We start from the raw sequence: 27,623 nt of genomic DNA, 5'->3' as shown, positions 1-27,623 counted from the left end.
TTCGTACCCGCTTTATATTCGGCAATTTTGCTCCCTCGGCTGTTTGACAGTTAAGGGAAACATCTACTAATGTCGAAAAAGGTTGTTGAATTTTGTTCTGTTTTTCTTCACGAAACAATAGGGGTTAATTTCGAGTGTCACGATTTGATTGTGTGTTACTGTAACGTAAAGGAAATGTTTTCTTTTCAGCTAGGGAAATATGGTGTCCTGTTCTGCCCAAGTCCACATCTCACCTGTGCCGTAGGCGCAGTTTAGCGTTTCCCGTAGCTCTGCGCAGGATCCGTCCACGTTAGGACTCGTATCTGGGATTCTTGGGAACGGATCTTGTCGCTTTATAAGAAGAGTGGATCACATTTGGCACTGTGCAACGTAACGTTCCGCTGGGATCCGGATTCACAGTTCTGATCTCGGAGCCTTCGATTCCATATGATTGAATCGGATAGGATCCTGGTCGGAAACCGACTATCAGTTACTTACAATTGCCAGAAAGTCACATACGTGAAACGAATGTCAAGTAAAATCATGTAGTACTGTAAAAGGAATTCTGGTACTGCATGGTCTGGAGCTTGGAACTGACTATCCGAAAAAAAACATGTTTCACAGCTCTATTTATCGGCGGTCATTAGCTTATAGGGCGAACTGTGACAATCTTCGGTGGTTCATTTACCATCCAACTTATCCTTAGCGGGTTTCGCATCGAGGCGGATTAATTTGACAAATGAAATACACCAAACAAACCGGTTTCTAAAACCATCGATCGCGGGATTTACAGGAGAGGAAACAACTGAGCGCGCGCGCGCAAAGCTGTTGGTGTTTAAAACGCTTACCCTGTTGCAGACACTTTCGTTATCCATCGTGTCACACCGCAAAAAAAAAATCCGCCTTACAGACACCTCATCACAGGTGAAGAACGTTAACCCCGTCCTCCTCTGATACGCCAGTAGGGAAACATAAATTAGCGATCACCGGCGGTGGTGGATGGTGGTGCATAATGATAGTTTTGTTTTCGTCTGTAAGCTTTCAGTATGTTTTGGTATTTATGCAAATGTTATACGGGAAATTTGGCCCATGTGGCAGGTATACGGTTTGAATGTGGGCAATTTGGGTTGTGGAATTAAATTAAATCGTCCTCGATCACGACCTTCGTCTGGGGTGGGAAACAAACATGGCTACGTCTGTATGGGACGAAAGTTGTGAATGAAAAACCGTGTCAAACGAGTTACAAAAGCTGACGGAGGAAAAGATCTACTTGAATTCGAAAACATTGAAGCATTCCTGATGAGTTCGTTCGTTGTCTGGGATTTGTTTGGTATCATTAGAATCGTTGATCTTTATTTTATTGAACCGTTTTCGGAGGATGATGATTAAGGATAATAATAAATAAAAGATTGCCAAATTCAACATGAAGATGTTGATACGATGAAAACTCTTCAAGAACAACAATATCATGGTTAAGCTTCTTCTCAGACTTCCTAAACCAGTTTGAGAGTGACAGCATTGCCATTCATTTGCTTATGGTCATTCATAACTTGCATCCTCAGAGAGAACTTTTGCTGAAGTTGATACGATCATTGGCACGTGCTCGCTATGCCTAACGACTCGTATTATTGTTCTAGCAGGCGACAAAAAGGTCAAAAAATTGCCACCGAGAAAAAGCACCACTCCGGCAAAAGTAGAACAACAATCTTGTCTTCTTAGGTAAAGCCCATTTAATCCTGAAAACTGGTTTGGTGGTTTTTGTGGTTTTTGTTAAATTATCCAAATACGAACCCAGGAACATGGAGGAAACTTTTACATTCAACCAAGCGGTATGTTTACTTTCTTATCCCATTTGGAAAGGTGTTACTCAACGCAAAAAAGCTAACAAACTCAATGTCAGTCGGTCGAGAATAATAAATTCGCATCACTCTCTGCTCCGTAGTCGGCGATGTCGACGGTGAACAAGATAATTGATCCCATTTTTTTTGTGCGGGATTTTTTAAGGTTGACAAACTGTAACCGGGTGACAAAAGTTGAACGATTTTGGGTTGGGTTTTTAAATGATCTACTTTCACCATCGCGAACGCTTTGAACGTTCTGGCCTTCCGTTGATGTTGGGCCTGGTAAGAAAAGGATTGCAACAACACTGTATTGAGCGATAAACTTTATACTTCACTTCTCCGGGTGTAAGTTGTGTAGAAGGAGGTTTGGTTTGGTACTTTAAATTGTACTGTATGGAAAGTATGTTTTCCTCCCACATCAAGAAAAGCAAGTGATCTGTCCTTATAAGTGAATGTAAACTGTCAAATTTCGTTCTGTAACGCTTTGCGATAAAAGAAAGGTAGGAATTTGATTAAGATCATATATAATTAAGAGATTAGGAATACACGTCTTCTGTAGGTAAGAAAGAAAGGCCCGCACTGTGGGATATGTGTAGAAAAAGATGTATGCATAAAAATATAATAAATTTGCTACAAAACACTTTGGTAATGGTTTGGCATAGATCGTTGCAAAATTGCAATCAGCACTGTTGTATCCATCATAGTAAAAGTTTCACAAATTTTCGATTAAAAATAAATATTTAATTATTACCGTATGTCCGTGCGAAAGCTCACTGTGCAGAGCGCTGAACGTTTTAACGAAAGCAACATTTGTAGTGCTCACCATATGAGCGCTCATTTTGACAGCAGCACCACGTGGGAATTGGCATTGTTTACCAAAACAAAACCCCCGTTTGAAGAATGTGCGAACAAAAGGTTTTAAATTCAATTCCACTAAATTGTCCCTAATTCTTTGCATTCATTATGCTAATCGTTTGAAAAATCGTGTGTTGTGAACGTGAAATCAGTTTACGGTAAAAGTAAAACGAATCATGGGAGATTCTGCGTATCTGGTGGTGAGTCGTGTGAAGCGAAAATGTGAGACAGAATGGGCATCGCTAGCGCAGCATGTACGCGTGGAATGCGGACTCGTTGGTTTGGCGGTGATGAGTTAAGACTGTGCTTCATAGGATCATTTCTATAGGCAAGTTTTCACCTCTATTTTTCTTAAAGTAGAGCTTTTCCAACCCACGATGATGATCGGTAGTGGCTGTCCTGGAGCGTGAAACTGTCGGACCCGACTGCGTCTCTGACGTGTCGATCTGTACTTGATGATCGTATCCTTTTCAAACGGCAGACACAATCTGAGTGGTTGTTTTCAAACACTTTTCTTAACTCACAGACAAATAACTAACGATCAAAGCATGTGATTTGACTGCTCATAATCTACAAAAAATTAGGTTAGTCTGTGACCGGAGTGTACAGTTCACGATTGCTGTTAACAGCTAAAAGCGTTGACGCGCTGGTTTATTGTTGTCCGACAATCATTACTATCATCAATTCAGACCAAATCCCTGGTTACACTGTTCAGTTACACATGGGCTACAAACAATCACATCCCACAAGAATACTAATTCTTCCCATTTCTACACTTCTTCGTTGATCATTTTCTTCACAGTACGCCGCACAATCTTGCCGGATGGAGTCATCGGAAATCCGTCGACGAACCGTACGCCACCGCGCAGGCGCTTGAAATCCGTCACCAGCCCATCCACGTGCCGTACAATGTCCTCCGCCTGCAGGGCACTGCCCGGTGTGCGCTCTACGACCGCCATCGGCAGATCGGTCGATCCGTCCGGCGATGGAATGCCGATCACACACACCTGCTTCACACCGTCCATCTTCTGGATGATGCCCTCCAGATCGGACGGTGACACCTGGAAGTTGTTGTACTTGATGATGTCTTTGATGCGATCGATCACGTACAGACTGCCGTCGGCGTCCATGTACCCGATGTCACCGCTCCGGAAGTATCCATCCTCCGTCAGGGCGTTCTTCGTCGCTTCCTCGTTGTAAAGGTAACCCTGTGGAAGTAGGAACACCAGCAGAACCACTTATTGTTACCATTGCTTTTAGGGCACGGATGTGTTCGGACCTACCAGAAACATGTACCGATGGCGCAATAGAAGCTCGCCGGATATTCCCGCTCCAACCACTCGCCCATCCTCATCCACCACCCGGCACTCAACGTTCGTTGTGAGTGGACCGACGGAACCGGGCTTTACCCTGACGTCGTTGCGCGTGATAAACCCGATCTCCGAACTCCCATAGATGGAACGGGTGTGGCCATTTGGAAGCAGCTTCTGAATTTGTACAATTAATTCCGCCGGAACCATAGAGCCACCGAGTGACCAGTGCCGTACGCTGCTAAGGTCCGCCGTCGGAAGGCGAGGATGTGCGAGCAAGGCGGACACGTAGGACGGTGGTGTGAACAGATTCTCGATGCGATACGTCTCGATCAGATCCAGCAGAAGCTCCGGCTGGTAGGGTTTGCTTGTGAGGACGCGTGGACGACTGTGGAACAGGGATGTCATCACGGCAAAGATACCGGTGGCCCAGAACAGTGAGCTAAAGTTAAAGATGGGTCCCTCGGACACCTCTCTGCAATTGGATTGAACGGGCGATGGCTTGGTTTGGTGATCATCGATATTTGGCCCGTTTCGAGCAACTTACGTAGAAAACACCATTCCATCCACGAAGTGTGCGTGCGAAAGACAAACGCCCTTCGGTAGTCCGGTTGTGCCGGAAGAGCACAGAACCATCGCGAGTAGTTTGGTGGCATCGCCGAGATATTCCGGACGGAAGCATCCCTCACCCTCGATCGGTTCCAACAGCTCGTCGACCGAGCTCGTACCCTTGCCCATCACGAACAGTTGAACCTTCGAACGGATCGCATTCCGGGCGGCTTCTGCGACCACCTCTCGGTTGGCCGGATCGCAGAACACCAGTGACGATTGCGTTTGTTTCATCATGTGCTCGAAATCGTCCCTTCCGAAGATGGGTGCGAGTGGGTTCACGGCCAATCCCAGCACCCAGCAGCCGATCAGCACCGGCACCACGTTCTCCCCGTTGCCACAGGCAAGACTCACAAAGTCACCACGTTTGTAACCGAGGCGGCGCAGATGCAATGCAACGCGTATAATGCGCAGCCTCATCTCGCCGCAGGTTGTCTTCCGGCCGGTGTCCGCATTGATCTGTATCACTCGATCGGGACAGCGGGCCAGCAAATCGAGCACGATACGGCCAATGCCGGCCGCAGGATTTAACACCGACGGTAACCGCTCACCGTACCAAAGCTTCTGCTCACCATCGTACACACTTTGGGCGGTACCATGTTCCATGTTCGTTTCTAACTGTAGCAACACACACGACGGACCAGCGGTGATGGTGATGAAATTTGAACGGATTACTCCTACCAACGACACGGTTGCAGGCAAACTGATCGCGTAAGATCGCATGGGAAGATTCAATCCATCACGGAGAGTTCCTACATACAGACACATACGTACAGATCTGGACGCAAATTCGCTTATCAGCTGTATAGATAGGGGCAAAAACAATCGGGCACACTTGTATTGTGTGCAAGTCATCGTTTTGTACAGTAATAGCCGTATTTACATACGGTCTTCCTCATCGCAGCGTGCGTAGTACTTGAAACGCACGGTCAAAGGTTCGTTTCTCCTCCCGTACGGTCGTGAGTGATTGATATCAATTTGCATACTTTACATAATCAAAGTCACCCGTGGAAGAGAGCGAGAAGGAGCAATAGTAATGACGATTTGTGAACGTTACTGTACTTCCCCTGGTAACAAAAGTGTTTGTGTCATACTAGCGACGTTTTTGTATAATCATAGTAGCCTATCAAGCGATGAATGGTAGCGCAATTATGACCAGTGGTTGGCGCTTGTTTACGGAATGATAAAGATTTGTTTTGTATTATCAGGAGAAAGCACTAATGATATATTGCAACGATAAATTGTTTTACTGGCTGCTTCCAGTTGCTACACCGTTCGTGCAGTATTTAGTTAGTGATAATCGTTGCACTGAAGAGATATTTGCGATAAAAGATTGTTGTGAATAGAAACAACACATATATGTTGCTACCATTCTGTATTATTCCAAAAAATAACAAAATGTCAAGTGACGAACAGAAAGAAAAGCTTGTTTTGCGTGTTTAAATATTAATTAACTAACCTTTCTCACATTATTCAATACATACAGAACATAAAAAACTGATAGCAGTTAAATAAAGCACAATAAAACATCAAACCAAATGTTGAACTAATTTTCATCGTATCATCGATTTTCGTATATTTTATCTTTGATAACCGCAGTACACAACTTCGCTTGTGGATTTCTTTTGCTGATCGCGTGTCGCATGCACACATCGGTGTGTTCGAGTGTGTGCATCAGTTCGATCGCAGACTTTTACACTGTAAAACACATTCCCTCTATTGCAGAACACAACGAACGAAACAAACCAATGGGGGTAAGAAGACAACACGGGAGATAGATTGTTTTCTCTATATGCTTCGCTTGCTTTCTTTGTGTGGGAGAGCTGAAGGAAGCTATCGCTAAAGGTACTACGATTTAATCTACTTGTTTCCTCCTGTTATTCACTCTTGTTGTGTTTTGTCCACCTTGCTTCATACCTGATAACGTTTAGTTTTTTCTCTATCCCTTCTGCATATTATTTGTTTGTGTTAATATTTGAAAGTGAGGGATAGAAGGATAGCAAATTTTGTAACGGAGTTTGTTATTGTTTTTTTTGTGTAATTATTTCAACATTGGCTCATCTGCTATACTATAAACTTTGTTAAATATTTGTTTTGGGTGATGTTACCTTTACTTTTTTTTTGCTTTGTTACTTGTGTTTGCATCTGTTTGTAATACTCGCTCTGCTATACTACTCTAGGCGTTTACTATAAACTGTCGATACTTTAACGTTTTGCGATTTTGCTTCACTGTTTGCTGTTCCTTTGCTTTGTGTAGTGTTATTATAAACTCGAGAGCTTTCATGTTTTTCTTTAATGCTAAATGTTAATTATGTGTATTTTTATCTTTCGGTTTCTCTAACTAGGAGTTGATGTTTTTTTGTTTGTTTGTGAGGTTAGCCGTTTTCTGCCAAAACCGGTTCCATCCCACTCCGCACAAAAGACACGATGATCCGTACAATCTACCCACTATACTATCGAATCCAACTATAGGTACGAGACAAGGAGAGAAGGTTTTGCAGTGGTGCGGTTGCGCTGTTGTTTTGCGGGCTATATTTGTTGGGATGTTGGTGCTGCTGCGTGCTGTTAATTGTTTGCTGCTATGTGTTATACTATGTCTGTGCAAATACATTTAATTCTCTGCATGCTTACACCCCCGCCTTTTGGATGCCCTCGACTATTAAACAGTAAGAACGATCAATCTAATCCGGCACCCCGTATCGGAAATTACTGTCCACTTTTGGCATGTATTTGTTTCGTTTTGTTCATGACACCGACGCCCGATACATGGTAAAACAATAATTGTCGCTTTTGTTATCAGTTTGCTCTATTTTCCTGGTGCCTCTTATGCTAATGTACGCCTTTCCTTCATGAAACTAAATCGAGCTGTTTTGTTGCTTCCAACAATCGTAATCCTAACACAAAATGGGTGTATGCTATAGTTTTCTTTTCGATTAGGTCTGTAAAACTGTACTGAATGTTTGTTCTCAAGGATTTGTAACTGTAGCAAAATAAAGAAGGAGAATAGGAACTGAAAACAGTACAAAAAGACTGAAACAATTGAATAAATACTGCGCACGACAAAACTTAAAACCTCTCTTCTTTAGGGATCAATGCAGTGATGAAGATGGTTTAAAAAAATAATATACATACGTACATTTATGGTACCAGTCCAGAAAGTGTAACGGTTTTATCCCGAAATTTTGCCTCTTTTAAGCAAATTTAACATACCGTGCCTGATCGAGCACCCGTTTTACATGGTACATTATGAAGCCTTACACGTTTAAAGCTAAAATAAAGATACATAACCATTCTAAAACTTAAACGCCCGGGGAGATAATTCTGTTACACGCGCTTTTCCCACGCTTAAAAACAATTTTTCTTTTCTGTACCAAAACTGTTTTTTTAACCACATTTACACACACTGTACGAACTATAGCGGGGTATCGATTGTTTACTGTGTGTGCCTTAGGCAAATAAACAAAAAAACGATAAGATACTATTAGGGAACTAAAAAAAACTATGAGCACAAATAATGTACACGTAATTGAATGTAGCTTGAACATGGAAAAGAGAAACTTCCCAATTATACACTCGACTTAAAACGGATCACAATGTAACCGATGCGTTCGGTTTGTTTTACCTTTAGCTATACGCTAAACAAAAACGTACTGCCTTTGTTTTTGCACCACCATCAATTACGTCCTATCGCCTTATTTTGTACAGTTAAACACAGAAGGTAATTCGGAACAAAAACCAAATATACTGCTAGTAAGCTTTCTTTTTTCCCACGCGTCCTAATACAACAGAAAAAAAAAACAATAGCGCCGGCTTGAGATTGCGTTCCTCACAAAATTTGTCTAATATATAGCCACTAGTTACTATTATTATGCTACAAACATTTACAACATTACGCGTGGCGCCTCCATTTTAGATCACACTGGAGGAAAACTTTTCAAACGTGGCCTGATCGATGGTTTCCCTACGGCGGGGGAGCGTACCGCTGGCAGAGAACGGTGCCGGATCGGTACAGCCGAGGCTGGTCAGCAGCTCGACCAGGGCCGTCGTCGTTTCCACGTTTACGTGATGGGGCGAGTTGGTTGCTTGTTTGGCTGCGGCCAGCGAGTTGGCTGCCTTGGCGAACGTTAAACACGAGCGGCCTTCGCTATCGACGTGCTTTAGGTTGGCGTGATGCTAAAGAAAAGCAACGAGGAAATACAATAAGTTAATGTGACTCTTCCAAGCAATAACAGCATTCGACCTACCCATATCAGTAGCTGCGAGATGGCGAGATTACCAATTGCACAGGCCAACAGTAATGGCGTCCGGAGATCACGGTTGCTAGCGGTCGAGTTGATATGCTCGTTCGATGCGTTCGCCAGCAGGATGATGATGGATTTCATGTCCGAACGCACAACGGCTTCGCACAGCTGTTGACCGATCGGCGGTGATGGGTTAAAGTGGGGCAGAAAATCTTTGCCCTCGTACTTGCTTCGTATCCACGCTTCCTTCTCCTCCCGGGAGCTTGCCGGTGTCGGTTTCACCCGACCGCGCGTGTTCGCTTCCCACACCGAGTTTGCTAAGCTGTTGCCGATTGCTAGCATCACGCTCAAATGTCCAGGACTGTCAAGAGAATGGAAACCAATTAGTTCTCGCTTATTTGCATCATATGATGTGAATGCTGTCGCTACTTACGGCCATTCGTCCAAGCCCAACGATCGCACTTTGCTGATGTGTGAACCCAAGTTTCGATGCACGCCGGAACACTCGATGCACATCAGCACACCCAGATTCAAGCTGGCCCATTCGGGATCTACAAAAGTAAAAGAAACGCCAAACAGTTAGGAAATTAATTTCATCAATCGAAGCAAACAAATAAAGTCTTCCTTGAAAAGCCCTGCAGCAATATACTTACTTGGTGAGTCACAATCAACGCAGTAACCGTTGCCTGGTACGCGGCTCCGGATCGATTGCATCGAGGCAATATCGCTTGGATTGAGCGGTTTCGATTTGGACGATTCGATGCCCTGCAAGCTCTTGAAGATTTCCTGCTCTATTACCGACACCCACTCATCCCGTTCCTCCGAATTGGACGCCTCAAAGTGCCACTGCTTGTTATCCAGCGAAACGATGTAAAACTCGAACCCGTCGGAATCTATTATTAACGCGGAAATATATAAGAACATTGAAATTAACCTCCACGTACGGATGTTACACATGCCATCAACTTACCATCATATTCACTGTTCTTCCCCACACCACTGCTCTTCATACGTCGGTGACGCTTCTTCACGTTCGGGGTTTGAGCATCAATCTTGCTACCACCACCAGTGCCACCTGCGTTGCTACTGTCACATCCAAGGAAGCCCTGGGAGTTGCTGCTGCTGATCACGATGCCTTCATCGCCGCTGGTTTGCGAGTTTGATTTGACCGGTTCGCGCAACGTATCGAACGCCGTTAGCAGGACCTTCTCGGTGCACTTGCGATCCTTGGCAAGCGAAAGACCTCCAATACCCTCGGTAAGTCCGTTACTGCCTCCCGCCTGACCATTCGAACCGTTCGTACCGTTGGTCGACGCTTGGGCAGCAGCGGCAGCCGCAGCTGTTAGTGCACTGTTCGTGATAATGGATTTCGTACCGCGCGGCTTCTGTCCCGGTACCTTCACCGTAACGTACTGCAGCGATACCTCCTTCCCGTGCACGTCCTCCATGTAGTCGTGCAGGGACGGATGGTACGTGAGCCGCCCATCATCGCACAACGTGACGTACTTTTTCTTCCACTCCTTGTTGAGCGATTTGCTGCTGCGCTTGTACAGATAGCCTTGCTTGATCGGGATGGCCCGACCGGAACCGAGCTCACCGTTCTTGATCTTTTCCTGCTGCTGTTGCTCCTTCTTCGAGGACGACGGGATGAAAAGGTTCGATCTTCGCCGGCTCTTGCGCGAGGTGGTCGGTGTCGATGTCGGTGTCGGTAACTCTTTGCCATCCTTGCCATCCTTACCACTGCCCGTACCACCGCCACTGCTGCTACTGTCCTTCGCGGACAGTCCGAGTGGTTGCAGCGTATCGGTTGGTCCGGCCGAAACGGGATGTGTCGGCGGGACAAACTTTGCAATGTTGTTGTTTTCGTTCGTCATTGCCAACAGTGCCTGCTGGGATGTGCCGTGCGAGATCGTACCCCACTTCTGTGCACTGCCGCCGTTCGCACCGGCAACGTGATGATGCTGTGCCGCCTCGGCATTGATCAGCTCCTGGCTGATTTTGATCGGAATGTGGTGGCTCGAGGCGGACAGGACGTGATGCCGATGGGGCAGTGTCATCGTGCCGCCGGTTTGATGGTTCTGTGGATGCTGCTGATGGCTGGGCGATGAGTTGCTGCCAAGCGTTAGACCACCGGTCGGTCCGGGATTGCCCGTACCACCAGAATACCCATTCGTGGGGCTAGGAACTGACGGGTGAAAGCTGGCCACACCGAGCCGCGTACCTTGCGGTGTGGTGGGACGCGAATTGGTTGGCGTTATCGTGGAACCGGTCGAGAGACGCTGCTGGACGATCTTCTGACAGGCTGCAATAAGGCGACAGATGGAACGAAACAAGAGAGAAAATAAAGGGAAATTATCATTACACGCATAATGGGTCTTCCGTTGTGTTGTCACAGGCAGATGTTCTTGCCGTTGCGAAAGCACTGTGCTTTTGCGTGTATGTGTGGGTAACTCGTTTTCTCCGAGGATGCACAATGCTCGGGTAATGCAACGCGAATAATTACAGTATCTTCTGTAGAAAGGCATGCTGGTGGACGTTGTTTGCGGTTTGGGTGTTGTAACAGCGTGGTGACCGGTACCAACCGTTCCACCACCGTCGGAGGAACCCTTTCTAGCGGATGCTGCGCTGGACGCTTTTTCGTACATAAATGCGGCAAGTAACTTCAACTCGGATGGACAAACCACGAATGTGTAGCGTTCGTTACGCGAAATAAACCAAAACTGTTTGCGCAGTTCACAACTCACGTTTCACCAAGGCAACAACATAAAGTGATATACGACAAGGCTGTATATACCGCTTGTTTGTGGCAGTAGGCTTTGCTATCTGCCGAAGGCTTGCAAGTCCGATGGTCCACTGGAGATGCTGCCGCTGTGCTGTTCACCGAAAAACCCATCGAAATGAACGCATCGCGAGCAACAGAGCAAAAGGGAAACCGACGAAAATGGACCTCCGAAAAGAAAGACAAATGAACGAGATGCGAAGAGTGGCAAGATGATGAGTACTGCACAACGCACACACCACAAGGAGAGCCGTACACACGTTTGGACCGGTCCCGGTCGAATGGAAGAAAAACGGAGGCTAAAGAACGTGTAACATAAAGCATAAGCTAAAGGGAACGCGCAACATACACACGCCGTATGGTGAGCATATACGAAAAACGCGGACAAGAAGATGGCTCAGGGTAAGGGAGAACTTAACACCGAAAAAAAAACATCCACCACTACCACCACCCCATTGCGATTGGGACACACATACACAAACATGCACACACACGCAGGGTTCCACGAAACGAAAAAAAGCAACCTCCCGGCAGCTTCGGAGCTCGGTGCTTGACGCTTTGCTACGATTAGAGCAGGCTTTGGCTTTTGTTTTGTTTATGCTCTTCCTTCAATGTTGCTCCCTAGTTCTTTCCCAATCGTACTGCTGCCGCCTTCAGCGCTTCCAAAATGCTTCCATCTCACACCCTTTTTCGAGGCTCACCTTACGAAAAAGCTTGCTCGCTGTTTCGCTCCTTCGCTTTACGTTGATACGCTTCTTTTTGGTCCGTTCTATCGAGGCTTCGTTTTGTTTGGCACCAAATTGCTGCTTACCCTTTTGCCGTTGTTGATACGGGGAACGAATTGCGTGCTATGCTTTGTGTGTCCACGCGCGTTTGTGTGCGTGTAGGGTGATAGCATTTATTTGTGGTACCGGTACCGGCCACTAGGTGGCGTACGGTGTTGTGTCCTTGCATTTGACAAGTGCTGCAAAAAGCCTTTTAAAAAGGGATTTTTTTTGGCAAAAAGGTCCTTTTTGATAAATCAATATTAGTGAACAATTATTCACCAATGCGATGTAAACTAGACATTAGAATTATTTCGCACGTTAAATGCTGTGAAGTGCTTATAAAAAGCATCCAAGAAACGATTTTTCAAAATCCCACAATAGAAATAAACCCCATCCTTGCGAAGGTTTGTGTCCTCGCTAATTTATACGCTCCCATTACACCTACCGTCCTGAAACACTCGTTCCACGTTTAGTCCATAGGTGGCGCAGGTTTCGTAATAGGTGCACCGTTTCAAGTCTTGCGCCAACTTTCGCGCCCTTGCGTCATCAATTACTCGCGGTGCTCGCTCACAGATACCATCTGCAATAGGACGGGAAACATGTTATTTAGCTTGTGTACTCAAATATGGAGTCGGAATCCAATCTCGCACATACCCTGTGTTCCAACGAGAATAAACGGAATTTCGGCCGTATTACGATGATGCGCTATCCGGTTGTAGTAGGTGTAGATCGCATTGAAGCTGGACTCATTATCCAGACTGAAGACGAAGATTACTGCATCTACCCAGGCAGCGAACTAAGTTGATAAAAAAGAGAAAAGAAAGAATGGTTAGTTAACTCTCGAAAGGATGCGTTAATGGTTTCTCTTACACGCGCGCTCACATACGACGAACACCCATTTGCCGTGATCATTGGGGTGAAACCAAAAAAGCGGCTTTTTGCAAATTTGCAACCAAACAAAAGCAAAGAGGGAAAAAGTACACATCTAAACAGAATGTCTTACAATTGATTCGTCACGGTGAACCAATAAATCAAATCCAACTATACACAAACACACCGTACGCTGAGCGGGTTTTTTTTTCGGCCAGGACAATTCGTTGCTGCGTGCTGCTACGTATTGCTCTTGGGATTGGTTAAATTAAATTGCATTACCATTGCGAACGCTTTTTTGGAGCGAAAAATGTAAAAAAAGAACAAAAAAACTGGAAGTTGCTAAAAAATGTCTTAAAAAAGGGAAAATCCGGAATGCTTCCCCAAAACGCAGAAGAAATATTTCTCGTCTTATGGTTACGCATTAGGATTTTTTGGTTGTGTTTTTTTTTACCAAAAAACGGTAGGAGATTTTTGTGCGGAAAAACCATGCAAGGGAAACATTACCGGAAACCCAATAGCGCACTGTGGTGCACACAGTCCATTAAAGTTTGTTTTGTCAAAAAATTAACTCATTAGACCGGTAAAGAGCGCAAGGGAGCAAGGGAACGAGGCGAGAGGTGTCGAAAAATGTAAAAGAATTGAAGAGTAAAATGTGCAAGGGACGTCAGGGAAAAGCACACTCGTCCTCGGGAAGGTGCACAAGAATTCGAGGCGGTTTCGGTTCGGTTTGATTGATAATGTGAGATTTACGAGAAAATGGAAGAATTTATAAACTACCCTCGCGGGTAGCATGCCAACGGGAGGGTCTTTACGTCTGTAGACATCGTGTAAGTCAGTCACAAAGTCAAAGTCTGACGACTTCATGACAGGAGTATATTATTTTTGTTGAAATCAAATAACCAAGGACCCTTTTTCTGGCGTACCGAGGAGGGCAAGTCCTTCGAGACTGTGCTGTGCACTTTAATGAGGCATTAAACCGAACGCTGACGGCATACAGGAAGGCGTCGTAGAGACGCAAAACAAAAGCCAGACAGGGAGCGTTTGCCATCTGCATTTGCACGGGACATGTTTTTTAAAGTTTTCGTGCTTTAGACGAATAACTAGCAGGAACAAAAATTACCCCCACGGCTAGTAAATTGTAAAATCAAAACGTGTACATGCTGTGCAAATGTGAGTACTTTCTTTTCTGACTGTTTGTAACTGACAATGATACGGGCTGCATATGGGGTAAAAAAAACTTCCAACACAGTAAGAGATCACTGAAGTAGGTTAAAGTACCTATATTAAAACAACCAGCCAGTGGCCACCAGAATAAAGGTACCTCTCTTCAATCGAGCTTTCCCCCTTGATGTTGACTTACTGCTAAACAGAAGGTGCGCACAAAATATGCGGGAGAAATGACGCTTTAGCAAAACAATCCCGTGGTTTGATAATAATGATGTCAGGCCCGAGATAAACCTATAACGCTTTTCGCCGGCGTAAAAGTTGCGATTTATTGTTCCGTCCAATTGCTGGGTCAATTTTTTGTTAAAAAAAAACAACAAAATTATCTCCCAAGCGCACGTGCTTTGCTGGTGCGTCGTTGCGCCTCAACGTTACGCCACTAAACTGCACACCTAATAGAGCTGTCAGCGAGTCGGGGTCGGGTAAAACGTGGTGGACTGGAGTACACCGCGGCGCCATTCACCGTCCCGGGGCTTCGAAGGGAGAACAACAACAAACTTAAATAGCACAATAGCCAAAAACCGGCCGTAGCATGTTGCTGCTGCGTAGAATAGAATGAGTTTCTACCGACAACGCAGATAGCAACAAAAAAGACAGAACATAATCGACAGCAATACCGAATGCCCACCTTAATGGCACGGATTTAATTTATGGCGGGTGCTCAATTTTGGTCTAAACTGTGCAATAGAGGCGAGGGCATTGCGCAAAGATAGTGCAACCGCTGCAACCGTAACCGGGCAAGGAGCAAATAGTGCGGAGGGATGATGATGGCCGGTACCGGTAATGCTAGCACAACAAAAGCGTCCAGTGCTGTGCTCACTATTTGCGCAACTATTGCCATTCGTTTAGTTCTTTATGAAGTTCCTCATTATGGTGTTTCAACATAAAAACGGTAAGTGCAGTGTAGAGGTGACGCGATTGTTGCACGAGTGCATAAGGGTATGGAATTCTCTGTTTGTTCTTGCCGTTCGAAAACAACTTTCTGTATTTATAAACTACCGTGTCGCCGTTGCGTACGATACGGGTACTGATTTCACTCGCTAATTTCACTCGTTGGAACCAGACACAGACACACTTCCTGAAGCTAAAACTGTAACACAGGCACGAATTTCAACCAGCTACGTCCATGTCGCCAAAAGATGCGTTTTGTGGTAACGCAGCAATGAAGATTGTTTGTCTTCCGCCAAACTAGCACAAGCACAGAAAACACTCAAGGGCAAATCTCGGCTGTAATGTTGTCCAAAACTCCAAATCGTTTGCATTTGCACCGCACCGAAACAAGTCAAGTCCGAATGCGTCCAATTCGCATACTGGCGAAGAAGGACTCCTGCTGAACCTGTACCCCGAAGCAGGCAATGAACTTGATTTGCACGACCATTTCTGGTGCTACCCGTGCGTTTCATTACTCTCCTACAGTTACAACGTTCCTCCTCCCTGAGTGCTCGGTTTTCTTATACGGTGTTTGTATAAAAAAAAAATCAGGCATAATTCTTGCAAAAAGCACGAGAGCCTTACTGCTGCAGACGGAAGTTCAAGAGGTCGCGCCACAGAGTACGCGGGAGGCGCGCAGGCGCAACCAACAAGAAGGTGGCAGTAGCAGCAGGCGGATATCCACGAACCGTAGGTCCAAAATTCAATAGCAACCGTTGCGACACACGTACCGGGCCCACACCAAGAGTACACCGGTGTCACGAGCGCTGGGGTGACCGGAGGGATGGTAGAATTTGCGTCGCCGACGGCTACACTGCACCAGTGCGCTACTACTGCTGTAGAACGTGCCGTGGTTGTTGTGTTGCGCGTTTGGTGGTGGTGGAAGTTGGTCGCCCATACATCACGCCATCATCCTGCGATTCTTGAATGGGGGAGTGCTCGGTATGAAGAAGTTGGTGTGGAGCTGCCTCTTGAGGCTCATATTTTACAGCTCACATTACCACTTCAGGGTGCTCCAGGTTCATTGAAATGGAAAGCGATTTGACGGCGAATTCGCTTTCCCTTCTTTTCCTTTCGATTCGAGACACCAAAACCGAGATATGTACAGGACCGAGTAGCGTGGTGTTTTTGTTGCTCACAACTCATTCTTGCTTTCTTCAGTTGCAAACACACATCTCATCGTACTATGCACCAACTGGCTGTGAGATATGCGAACATCCTACCACGCGAAAGAAAGTGTCCCTGTCCGCGTGTGTCTTTCTGCATCCTGCGGCATTCAGTAGCATACATAATAACAGCTACAGCTGCCAACGCGAGACTGTAATTACCATTTCAAAAAAAAAAAAAAAGGTTTGAACCCGCAAGCGAACCGGGGGATGATGCAGTCGGCGCATTTTCTTTGCATTCATAAAATCTTTCCTGTGTGCAGCACTGGGTTCTGGGTTCGTTCTTTGATTTGTGCGCCAGCAAAGACTTCTTTCCACCATGCCCGCTGGGCGTTGGAAATTATTTGTTTAAACCACTGTTCTGGTACAAGATTTTGCAAAAAAAAAAACGAAGGGTAATCTTAGCACTAAACCCCTCAGGGGGGTGTGCACAAAACGGGCCCCGGGGGTGAGTTTATGCTATAAACCAAACCTCGACGCATTATGATGCGAAACCACCACGCGTCCACCGTTTGACGATCATCAGAAGAGCGTGTGCACACTTAAGTTGATCAATTGTTTGATTCATTTTTTGGCCTCAAAATTCATTCTGCCGTGTGTAAGCGTATGTGTGTCAGCACATAATGAAAGGGGTGTTTTATAGCGACCGAAAGTGGATGCTTGACCGCGGGTGGTACGTGTCGGGTTTGGGCGAGCAGCCTTTGTGGCAGCGATTTCAGTGTGTCACCTCTACTCGATGCTGAATGTCCTTTCGTGGGTAGTCCTGGACACAAAGCGCGCGCGCACACACACACACCCCACAACATTATTGCATAGTTTATGCAATGCAGCAGTGCCTTAAATGTGTCACCCCATGCACAATGGAGTGGAGGTAGGTTTAGTGTGCATTTGATTGAGGTGTCTCTTTTTAATTTCCTACGTCACATCGGTGAAAAACAAAGGACTTGAAAGGTTAAACAAAGCAAAGTTTAGATGTCATGTATGAGGGGTCTGCTTTCCAATGACGGACAATGTTAGAAATGTTCTTTAACAGGACTCAAAACTTTAAATATCCTTTCAAAAACGAGGGAATAGAATAAAATTTACAATCTCGTTTTTATGGTAATAACTTTCGACGATAGAAAACTGCATAGAATACGGGGGAAAATAGCCCAGGAACCCTCGCTAATGAAGCGATAAATAATCGAAACGTTTTCTCCAACTCCGACACGCCATGTTAGCATTAAAAATCGAACCTAAATCAGGATCGACATGCTCCATTTCATTCCATTCCCGTACAGCGGTACAGCAATATTTACATAACAATCTCTACCGAAACTAGCATCAAGGACACGCAAGTCGGGTCGGGTCCGTGCTGTCGTACATCCTTTGCCAGTTGTCGTGTATGGAAAATCAACGATTTATAACTCGATTTCCGATCCTCCCTTTGGAATCGAATCGATCGGCTTAAGCTCCCATTTTTACCGAACATTTCACCGCCATTTGCAGCAACTGTGATGATAGGCAACGTTAAGAATCAATAAATTGTAACATTGATACGACAACAACCCGTTAGCGATTCAAGCGGCCGGTGTTTGCCAAATGCAGAACAAAAAACGAACAGAAAATTTGCTGTAACGGGTGTCTGATGGATCAGGAGTTAGAATGCAGTAACTGTTACCGTCCCGTTTCGAAGCGGGTTGATCAATCCGATCCGATCAATCGCGAAGCGAACTAATTAGCAATTCAAATAAGGCGTACCCACCCATCGGTACCTTCCGAACCCTTCACACACTGCGCGCCCGCAGAGAAAGTCATTAAAGTGCAATCAATTGCTTTTCGCGCGTCGATAAACACCCAAGTGCACGGTGTGTGATGCCGATATCGGGTTCGTGTAATTGATTAGTGAGCGGTCTACGCTGGCACAGGATGCTAAAGCCTTTCTCGCAGAGCGCCGGCAACAGTTCGATCGGATCTGAGCCGATCGTAAGCGTCTGGCAGCACCCTGCCGTGGTTTCGACCTGCATTGTTTGATTGCTGGGCAGCAAATCTACAGCAGCGGACCAATTATTCACGCACCTACCACCCGTGATGGTGGAAGGAAAATGGCCGTATGCAAATTTTTGCACCATACCTTAACGGTGATGCATCGATGAATTGCGATTTTTCCCTGGATTCTATTCCTTCTTTCCTGTTGCCTAACGGTCGGCGCACACAGTTTTATTGTTGTTTTGGCGTATCCTTACCATCGAGGAGAGGATATGAATGAAAATATTTGCAACAATTAGGTTTGCAATGATGTGTTTTTTTTATTTCCATCCCTAATGCGCCCTTCTCTCACGGGGGGTAGAAAACCAAACAGATTTACTGATAGCTCATCGCGATGATGGGCTTGAAGAGAGGGTGAGAGATGTGGAAAATCTGCTAGTCATGCTTGCAGAACGCATTCAATAGGATTCGACCTGCAATTGTTCTGATTTCGAATGACTTTTAATTGTTACCGAACGGAAGGCGAGTATTGAAGTAATCAATAAAAAACCCGTTTGAAGGGAGCTCAGATAAAAAAACGCATTAAAATGCAATTCAAAGCAGCTGCGGTGAAAGAGGCTTTGCAATATGCACGGTTGGGTGATGGGATTGCATCCCAATGTTAGTTTTTTTTGGCCGAACAGGAAGCTGTGCGCAACTTCAATTGTCCAGCACTGTATATGCATAGCAGATTCAACAAGGAATTTTGTTGTTAATGTTAATCTCTTTATACAGGCACCGAACTTTAAGTGGACAGTCTCTATTTGGTGAGCGGGCGCCATAACACTTAAACGCACGTGAAATTTGAAGCGTCCTCGTCCACAGGTTGGGTCATTGAATCGCAAATGTAAACAGCGACGTTTAAAGCTGTAGTAAGGTAGATATAAGAAAATAAAAAGAAACACCCTTGAAAAGCTTAATTCCAACCTACACGCCGCTCGCAGACGTGCTACAGTGCTTCAGTGCCCCAAGCTCCAAGTGGATCGGCAAAATATCAAACCGCCTGGGCCGGTTTATGTGACTGAGCGGGGGACTACTTCTCTTCTGCTTTCTTTCTGCTCCAGTGATCGCTTATGCAATTGCTCAGTAGATGGAAGCATAATGCATGGTCGTCGATATCTCGTTTTTCCGGCATAGATACTATTAATAACCTGTGTTTCTTTCCGGAAAAAGCTATTTATTAAATAAACATTCCGACGACATAGCTAATTATAGATGTCCACAAGTGGTGAGCGCATAGATAAGAAAACTGGATCTTCTTCTATTTCCTGAACTGGTGAATGTGTATGTAAACATTTTTGATGTTAATTTCTACAATTTCTAACAACAACATTTTTGCCTTTTTAAATACTTTCGCCTCCATCGTCTGCAATCGATAAGCTAAGCTCGTGGAAATGCGCTTGGCAGGTGTTGCAACTCAACCAATTAAGCAGAAATGTTATCAGCAACATTTACTTTCCTGTGTACGTACGAAACCTTCACTTAAGTGGCCTTGGTTGGCTATCATCACACCACACCCTTCGGTGTATCGGTAAAGGTTAGAGAGGTCAAAGGATCGAAACTGGAGCAACGGAATGAGTAGATGTGGCGCCCAAACCGAACCCAAGCGCCAAACACACAACTCCTAATGATATTATGAGGTTATAAACGAGGCTAGCTGGGCCCGACGTTGAAAGGGCATGGCAGTCTGGGTTTGGTATGTTTTATTATCGCCCTACCCAGTAGCAACACTGGGAATAGTTCTGTCTGTCTGTCCCCTCGCATATCACTCACCTGTATCTCTGGTGGTCCACCTTCGTCCCGTATCAGCAGCAGGTAGCTTTGATTGTCGATCTGAATTTCCTTCTTGAACCGGCCACCTTCGGGCGATTCCTCCTGCATGTACGTGCCGGTCAGATAGCGGTGCACCAGGGCCGACTTGCCCGAGCTGAGGCTGCCGACGATACCGAGCCGGATGTCCGGCACGGATCGTGAGATGGTCCATTCCTGGCTGTTGACGAACGAATCTGCAAGAAGTAGCGAGAAAAAAGCACACAAGAACGTGTTATATTTTGCCCCAAAAAAATCGTACTCTTCCCGAGAAAAAAAAAACGCCCCAAGGCAAAGTTCGAACCAGTTCCAAAAGTGTGAAGTGTTAATGAAACTTTTGTTGGCATAAAACCTTAACAAAAAAAAAAATGGAAAAGAAACAGCAAACTAATCCCATTTCTGACAGCGGGGATTTGCATCTTATTGGCAACAGGAAGAAAAAAAGGACATCTAGGGAAAGGTCAGTACAGTGGACCGGGCTGAACGAATCAACCCCATGCTGACGCTGCCGCGGGTCCGCGTTTCATTAACACTTCCTTTTCAAGTGTCAATCTCGAAGTGCACCGTTGCGTTAAACGCGACCAAGTTTTCTTTTAAGGATAATAGAGCTATTTTTGCAAAGTTTTGGGAGGGGTCCTTCCCGGGGTCCTGCAGATACGGGATAAAAGTTTCTGCAGCGGAGGGCTTGTTTCTTAATTCTTGTTTTTTTTTAGTGACAGTTTAAATTAAAAATTCGTCGCCTCATTGCTTCTGCTGCGCAAAACGCCACTAGATCTCATCAAAATGTCATTTTCGGCAACAGTCGCATAAACCCCGGGAGCTAACGGACGTGATATTGCCAAAAAAAAAAGAAAAGCGGACCGGCAGCATCCATCATCCATCAAGGCATCGTATGTTCGTCGCACGACAGGGCCGATGTTTTTCTTTCGGGTATTATTTCCATTCTAATCTGCTTGTAGTTAATCAACGCGGGATTATATTTTGATATGCAAGGAGCACGGCCAACGTCGTCCACTGTTTTGGTGATGAAATGTCACCAAATTTCGTCATGTCCGAAGGCTCTCGACCCCAGTGGTGTTTTGCATTCTCCTTTAATCTCGTTTCTGTTTGAACGTCCAATTCGGTCTGGTTTTTCCGGTGGTGGTGATTTATTTGATGAAAGCGATTTTTCAAACAAAAAACATGTCACAAGAACATATGTTTCTTTCACGTGTTTCTAACGGATAAGCATGTGGACAGAAGAAGTGTTTCTTCAATTGTGAGAAGAAATGTCTTTTACTTTGGTATTCTATCATCTTCGGTGACAGCCACATTGATTTTGCTTCTTGTCAATGAACAGTTTAGTTCATTAAAAAATATTACACAAATGGTGGAATAAAACGATGCTCTCAATCGATGGTTTTGAAAAGCATTGTCACAGTACAATCCGTCATTTTTCTTGAAGCATTGAGAAAAAGATTTGTTTTGTCGCCATAAAATTTCAACATTCTTTTGCTACTGAAAACGTAAAATTGATTGATTGTTAAAAGATTAGCCACTGCAACGGTAAGGTCACTGTGGAAAGAAATACATGAAAAAACGAATCAACCGGAACAACAAAACTGGACCTTGACAACAAACACCGAAACGTTTCGTTTGATTGATGTTATCCGACCAATTCTGGTGGGACTTTGCTTATGTACGCCAACGGAAACTTCCTTCAGTTATGTATGCCCGAAAAGAGAAACTCTGGAATTCAGAGTCCCTCAAATGTTCCAAATTCTTGTGCGGAAGGAAACATTCTAGTGTCGAAACGGGGTAAAACACAGAACGGCAACGGACAGAGACAGCTCCCATATGTCAACCAGACAACACACACACACACCTTTGGGTGAGATGCATTGCACGGAATGCACATTTGCATCTTGATTGATTACGCAGCGTACGCCCTTGCAGTGTGCCTCTGGAAGAACTACACACCAAAGGCGAAGCGGATGCAACATTTGCTTTCTCACTTTTGCCGGGCGAGATTGCGCAAGATTGATTGCATGTAAATTAACACCATTTAGGACAGAGCGCCGTGACGCGACACCCCAGAGGAGGGAGTTGTGCGCCTGCATGTTTTCCGGGAAAAAAGGGTTCACCGGGTGTAGAAACGCATAATATCGGCGTGAGAAACCTGCCATCTTTGTGCATCTTCCTCCTTCTCGGCCCAGTACGATGATCGTTCTGTGCCTCTTCCGGATCCCTGGAACGTACGCTAATTGTCATCCTTCTAGGGGTTGGAGCAGTAGCATCGTACGAGATTTCGGCTGTCCCGATTTCTAGCAAACGCTGTCCCGGACAAATTAGGTGACGTAAGTTTAATCTTCAAATTAATCACCAAACCCATTTGTCTATCGGAATGTAACCTCCGTGTGCTATAGTAAGGCCAATAAGGCCGGTTGGAATGTTTACAGTGGCCGTTTTAAGGGACGTGGTTTGTTTACAAAACCTTTGCTTGAGTTCGTTCGGTCACCGATGGGAGTATGGATGGTGAACATAAATTTCACTGTTTTTTCGCTGTAACTGGGTTGGCCCTATCAGCTACTGGAAACGATGTCCTAATAGATACAGCATGAAAGTTTAGAACATGCTAGCCCACAAACTTTGGAATTGTATTTTTTTTATTGAATTTCTCTTGATAGAAAATTTTCCAATATCCGCTCATTTCATGCGTAACTCGGTCGAAAAGTCGAACTAATGTTAGATAGCAACGAAATTGAGGGCACTAATTCGTAACACAAAGCTGCCACAAAAAGGAACGATGGGGCTCATTTTGATGAAATTTGTTTTAATTTAATTAGAGTAATCTCTCAACAGTTGAAGGGAAACTCAACCGAATCAATAAAACATCACGTCACCCCAGAGTTGTTTCACATTTGCTATCGACGGAAGGAATCGTATCGGAAAGCAATGAACCAGTTTGAATCGGCACCACGTGAATGATGAAACCATTGGCATAAATTTAACTTTGGAGGACTTTGCTTAATCTGTTTGCCATGCACGAAGTGTGTTTTTGGCGAGCGAAACCATAAGAATCTGGTGGACAAACAGATGGTTTTTGCATTTTTGGCACCCGTAGCGGAATAAAGCTGTAATCTCATTAGCATATGCGTTGGCGAGATGTTTTTTGCCTTATTTTTAAGTTTATGACTTTTAGAATATATCTCAAAAAGCGCGTCATCACATTCAAGCAAAGCTATTAAAATAGAATTGCTTTAAAGTGCTTTGCTTTCCTTTTCTTTCGCTTAATCGAGTTTAAACTAAGCGTTAACATGGCACACACCATGCCGCGAGAAGATGTTAATGACGCCAACCGGGGCTAATCGTAGCCAACGATGATTTCACTCTCCACGACCCAGTTGCTACGAATGGAGCGCCAACAGTGGTTGATTACGTCGCGGGGCAAAGTGACTACAAATTGGAAGTCAAAACTGCCACACCGCAACATAATGCCGAAACGAAGCATAGTAGCACTACAGTAGAAGAAAAAAAGGCACATCTAACAACTTACAAACTAGCAGCAGGGTGTAGAAAATTATGTGAAGCGAAGGAAGGCACGAATAGTGACATAATGACTACAAGGCGTTTTATGGTTCCAAAACACACAAACAGCTGGTGCAGGGACACATCATCAGTGCGAAACCGAGTGGCTAGTGTAGTCACAGTCGAAAGAAAGCAAAAAAAAAAAACATGAAAAACCATTACAATTTTCCACCCAGCTAAGCTTGTTCGAGCTGCAGCACAACCTTTCAAATTGCTTCATCTTCTGGGCAACTTCGCGCCTGGCCCGCTATTATGCTGCAGCATCATGTAAGGAAGTTGGTGGTCGTAAATAACCGCGCTGAAACGATTCCAACAAATCATTTACACCTCCCAGGTTGTGCTCGTTGGCCGAGTGTTGCCAGTTGGCACAACATTCAACATCCCGTAGTACACGGAGGCCGAGGATAGTTTAACGCCCTGCCTGGCTTACGCGTGATGTTATCATTATTCATACCAAATTGCAGTCGAAGAACTGCAACGACCACGACTAACAAGTGTGTCGAGCAGCGTGACGACGCACAGCAACGCCACACCGAAATATGTCCACATTTTCGCACCACAGAAAGCGAAATAAAGATGTCGATGTTACTGCAGCAACCGTACCGTGGCAAAGCGTAACGTGACATAGTGCACCGAACACATAAGAAACTGCGTGAGACAGCATTCAATTAGAATCACACTCGGTCAGAATACCGGACACCTAGCAACGGAAAACCAGTGGCAGTTCCTTTGGTTCCGACCAAACGACAGACGCGCGTTGGAATGTAAGTCTGCAAGCAGTTTCGTTGTCCACATTCTCGTAAAGCTAATGAAATTGGGACGCCCTTCCCCCGTTGGTGTTCGTGTGACGCCACCAGAGTGCTGTGTGAATTTAGTTAGTTCCACCAGTAAATAGTAAGTCCTAAAAATAACGCTGACTAACAAACAAACGCACAGCAGGAATGGAACAGAGCTGCAACATTATCTTGGAGTCGATGGTTCGACGCATTGCTTCAAGTGTCCCAATCGGTTTGTTGCTTGGTGGTTTAATTTTCTACCGAGAAAGCTGACGCTCCCACGATGAAATTAAATTGTGCCAATGGAAGGAAGACGCGTCACGTAGCCAAGGGGCTTCAGTTCTTCCCAAAACGGCTTGGGGGACGAGAGAGAGACATCGGGTAAAGTCTTAAGGGTCAAAGTTTGTGTCTTACATTATCGCCATGCTTGTCATCACCATAACAATCTTCAATTCTTCCTCATCCCCTTCAAACGACAACAAATGACGCTTGATCAGTGATGCGCAAAAATAAAACAACGGAGTACCATAAAAGCTAACGAAAAAAGAACACAGGGAACCTTTTTTCCGGTGTAGGTGTCTCGGTTAAGTGCTTCCGTAGGGTGGACAGCGTTGTAGAACACTTCAAGGATTTTCTCTATACACCTGAACGTATCGTTTGTCTCGCCACAACTGGGTCGCCACAAGAATTTCCCGTCGCCCGGGTGAAAATTGTTCGAAATCGCCACTCGCATATTGAACCAGGCGAATGATACAGCAGGATGGGTTAAAAATTCCTTCGGACCACATCCGGAATTCCCGATCGAACTAGGCAATCGACCGGAAAGAGTGCACTCGCTACCGGCAGGTGGAAACGAAACTGGTGACCAGGGTGAACACCACGATCTTCATTCGCTTCCCCAGGAGACCTATCGAAGCTAATTGAAAATAATGAAGCAGAACGTGGATTTTTGGGGGTTCGTCTTCTTTCCGGTTTTGGTACTGGTGCGGTCTTTGCAGTTTCGGAGCTAAGTTTAGAACATTATCGAAGCTGGCAAAAAGGAAAGAGAAAACTAATATCATTCTGAGTCGTCTAGCTCTGGGAGCTTTGCCATGGCTCAGTAACCACGCTTAAGTAGAGGAACACACAAATAGCTGAAAAAACGGCGGAAATGGACTTCCCTGTCTGATAATGTTCTCTCTACTGTTCGAATTTCCCTACGATCGTTTCCATCCCAACCCTCCCCCATCACGAAACATCACAAATAATATGCTTCGCTGTGCGTTTTGAGGGCGTTTCGGGATGTGCCTTTGGCGTTTTGTTTTGATCGATTTATGCACTTGCGGTACGTTGTAATGCCCCCGGTGGGGAGGAGAAGAATTCTCTTCTTCGGTGAAGATCTGAACGTGCATATATTTATTCTATCGCTTCCGTTTCCGGAGGCAAAACTACACCGTGAACGTGCTTACCGGAATCGGCGTATCCATCAAACCATCTTCTTCCCCCCGATGAACAGCGGAATAAATTAATTAACCATGCAAAACTGGCCCCGCTAAGCCTCTAAGAGAGTTTTGTAGCAAGAAAAGGAGTTACCCTTATTTCTTGAACAATTCCCCTCTTCACACAAATCGGCTATAGTATTGTGTAGCTTATTAAAATAAAAACGCATCGTTTGATACTCTCTTCCCCATACATTGGGACCTCATCTTCACCCCCCACGAGACACCAATTTCCAGCTCGTAATTGCACCGTTACCGTGTGGACTGCCTTTCACTTGAGGTGTTGCTGTTCTGCATCAACACTTTCAAAACAACAACAGCCCCAAAATGTAAACATAAAACAAACGAGCAGATTTTATTGTTAATCTGAGGATCGGAAACGGTCCCAAAAGCTGTTCTAACCAGCACTAACAAACTAACCCGGCTGTGGTTAGAAGCGTTCACCTTCTCAAATTATCCTCCAGTGGCCACTTGTCGGGAAGGTTAACGAACGCTTTTATGGACCTCTCATGTAGATGAGAAGCTTTGGCTACCAAACAACCCTCCGCGAAACCGCACGGGTAGCGAGTGGAAACAAACATAGAATGAATGCGGTGAATGATTTCCTGCCTACAAGTGTACGGCATTGTGTTGTTTGTTTACCATCCATGCTTTAACCTAACATAAACGTGTTGTTGCGTTTTAAGGGTGGATAGGGAACCATTTTTCTATTCCAAACGATGACTTTCTTATGTTCTTGGCTGGTTCCAATCATATGGAGAGGATCATTATTTTAATATTCATCCAGCAGCTCAACGGTTGGGACTTACGGAGCAATGTTTTTTTTCCTACTTCCAACTCGAAACATATGCGCACACCGAACCACCGAAAACTGTTCGCGTGTTCCTCTTCGATTAGATTAAATTATTTCAACAGCATAAACACATCCGTCCCCATGACGCTCCCCCCGGGAGCGATAATTGATCCACCGCATAAAGTTTAATCGAAAGTTTAACCGCGTAGAACAATGAGGTAGTGTAGGGCCGGGGTGCATTGTAATCATGTTTCACCGATGCGTTTGACGCATGATTAAGTTAGACGTGATTCGATTCCAATTTTGAGTTTCACAGGTAAAGCATCTTGTCTATTACGAAAATGTCGTCGCCCCCCAAAAACAGCAAAACATAAACGCAGCAGAACACGGTTCAATCGCTTTTTGTGGCCGCGCACACACACTTCTGTTGCTTCACTCAAGCCGACCTCATTGAAAGGAAATTTTCAATTGGTTTCAGTTCGATGAGCTTTCGATTGGGGCCGTTTTAAATTGCGGCGGGTCGTGGGTAAGCGTTAAAAAAGCGTTCTCTTTACACCACGTCTTAAACCTATAATTCGACACTATTGCAGCTGAACAATTTGATCAATTTCGATTACAA

At 45.0% G+C, this 27,623-nt stretch overlaps 2 protein-coding genes and 1 non-coding gene across 3 annotated transcripts in view; 1 reads left to right on the top strand and 2 right to left on the bottom strand.

Moving 5' to 3' along the window:
• Positions 1-2,972: 2,972 nt before the first annotated feature.
• LOC128716560 (small nucleolar RNA U3) lies at positions 2,973-3,172 on the top strand. Its single transcript, XR_008410043.1, has one exon. It is a non-coding gene; the product is annotated as a small nucleolar RNA U3 (small nucleolar RNA).
• A 273-nt stretch (positions 3,173-3,445) lies between these two features.
• LOC128716273 (uncharacterized) lies at positions 3,446-5,200 on the bottom strand. Its single transcript, XM_053811193.1, has 3 exons — positions 4,533-5,200; positions 3,959-4,460; positions 3,446-3,883 (listed from the first exon to the last, which is right to left on the bottom strand). The coding sequence occupies exons 1-3, from the start codon at positions 5,198-5,200 to the stop codon at positions 3,446-3,448; spliced, it is 1,608 nt and encodes a 535-aa protein (XP_053667168.1).
• A 3,303-nt stretch (positions 5,201-8,503) lies between these two features.
• Positions 8,504-27,623, bottom strand: part of LOC128716147 (centaurin-gamma-1A) — a 36,978-nt gene continuing 17,858 nt past the window's right edge. Inside the window, exons 2-9 of the mRNA XM_053811068.1 lie at positions 20,355-20,587; positions 13,036-13,177; positions 12,827-12,961; positions 9,806-11,137; positions 9,489-9,728; positions 9,269-9,386; positions 8,839-9,196; positions 8,504-8,767 (exon numbers count right to left, since the gene is read on the bottom strand). Of these exons, the coding sequence (XP_053667043.1) occupies positions 8,504-8,767; positions 8,839-9,196; positions 9,269-9,386; positions 9,489-9,728; positions 9,806-11,137; positions 12,827-12,961; positions 13,036-13,177; positions 20,355-20,587 (2,822 nt within the window). The remainder of the gene's footprint in view (positions 8,768-8,838; positions 9,197-9,268; positions 9,387-9,488; positions 9,729-9,805; positions 11,138-12,826; positions 12,962-13,035; positions 13,178-20,354; positions 20,588-27,623) is intronic.

The sequence above is a fragment of the Anopheles marshallii genome, chromosome 3 (assembly GCF_943734725.1).
Source record: "Anopheles marshallii chromosome 3, idAnoMarsDA_429_01, whole genome shotgun sequence".
NCBI classification, from domain to species: domain Eukaryota; kingdom Metazoa; phylum Arthropoda; class Insecta; order Diptera; family Culicidae; genus Anopheles; species Anopheles marshallii.
Note: the sequence above shows the minus strand (reverse complement) of the source record. Positions and strands in the feature narration are given on the sequence as shown.

Excerpts from the sequence above, each read along its gene's own strand:
- LOC128716273 (XM_053811193.1), bottom strand. The coding sequence starts at position 5,200 with ATGGAACATGGTACCGCCCAAAGTGTGTACGATGGTGAGCAGAAGCTT. Across the intron at positions 4,461-4,532 it reads GATGGAATGGTGTTTTCTAC|AGAGGTGTCCGAGGGACCCA; the intron begins GTAAGTTGCTCG and ends ATCCAATTGCAG. Across the intron at positions 3,884-3,958 it reads GCCATCGGTACATGTTTCTG|GGTTACCTTTACAACGAGGA; the intron begins GTAGGTCCGAAC and ends CTACTTCCACAG.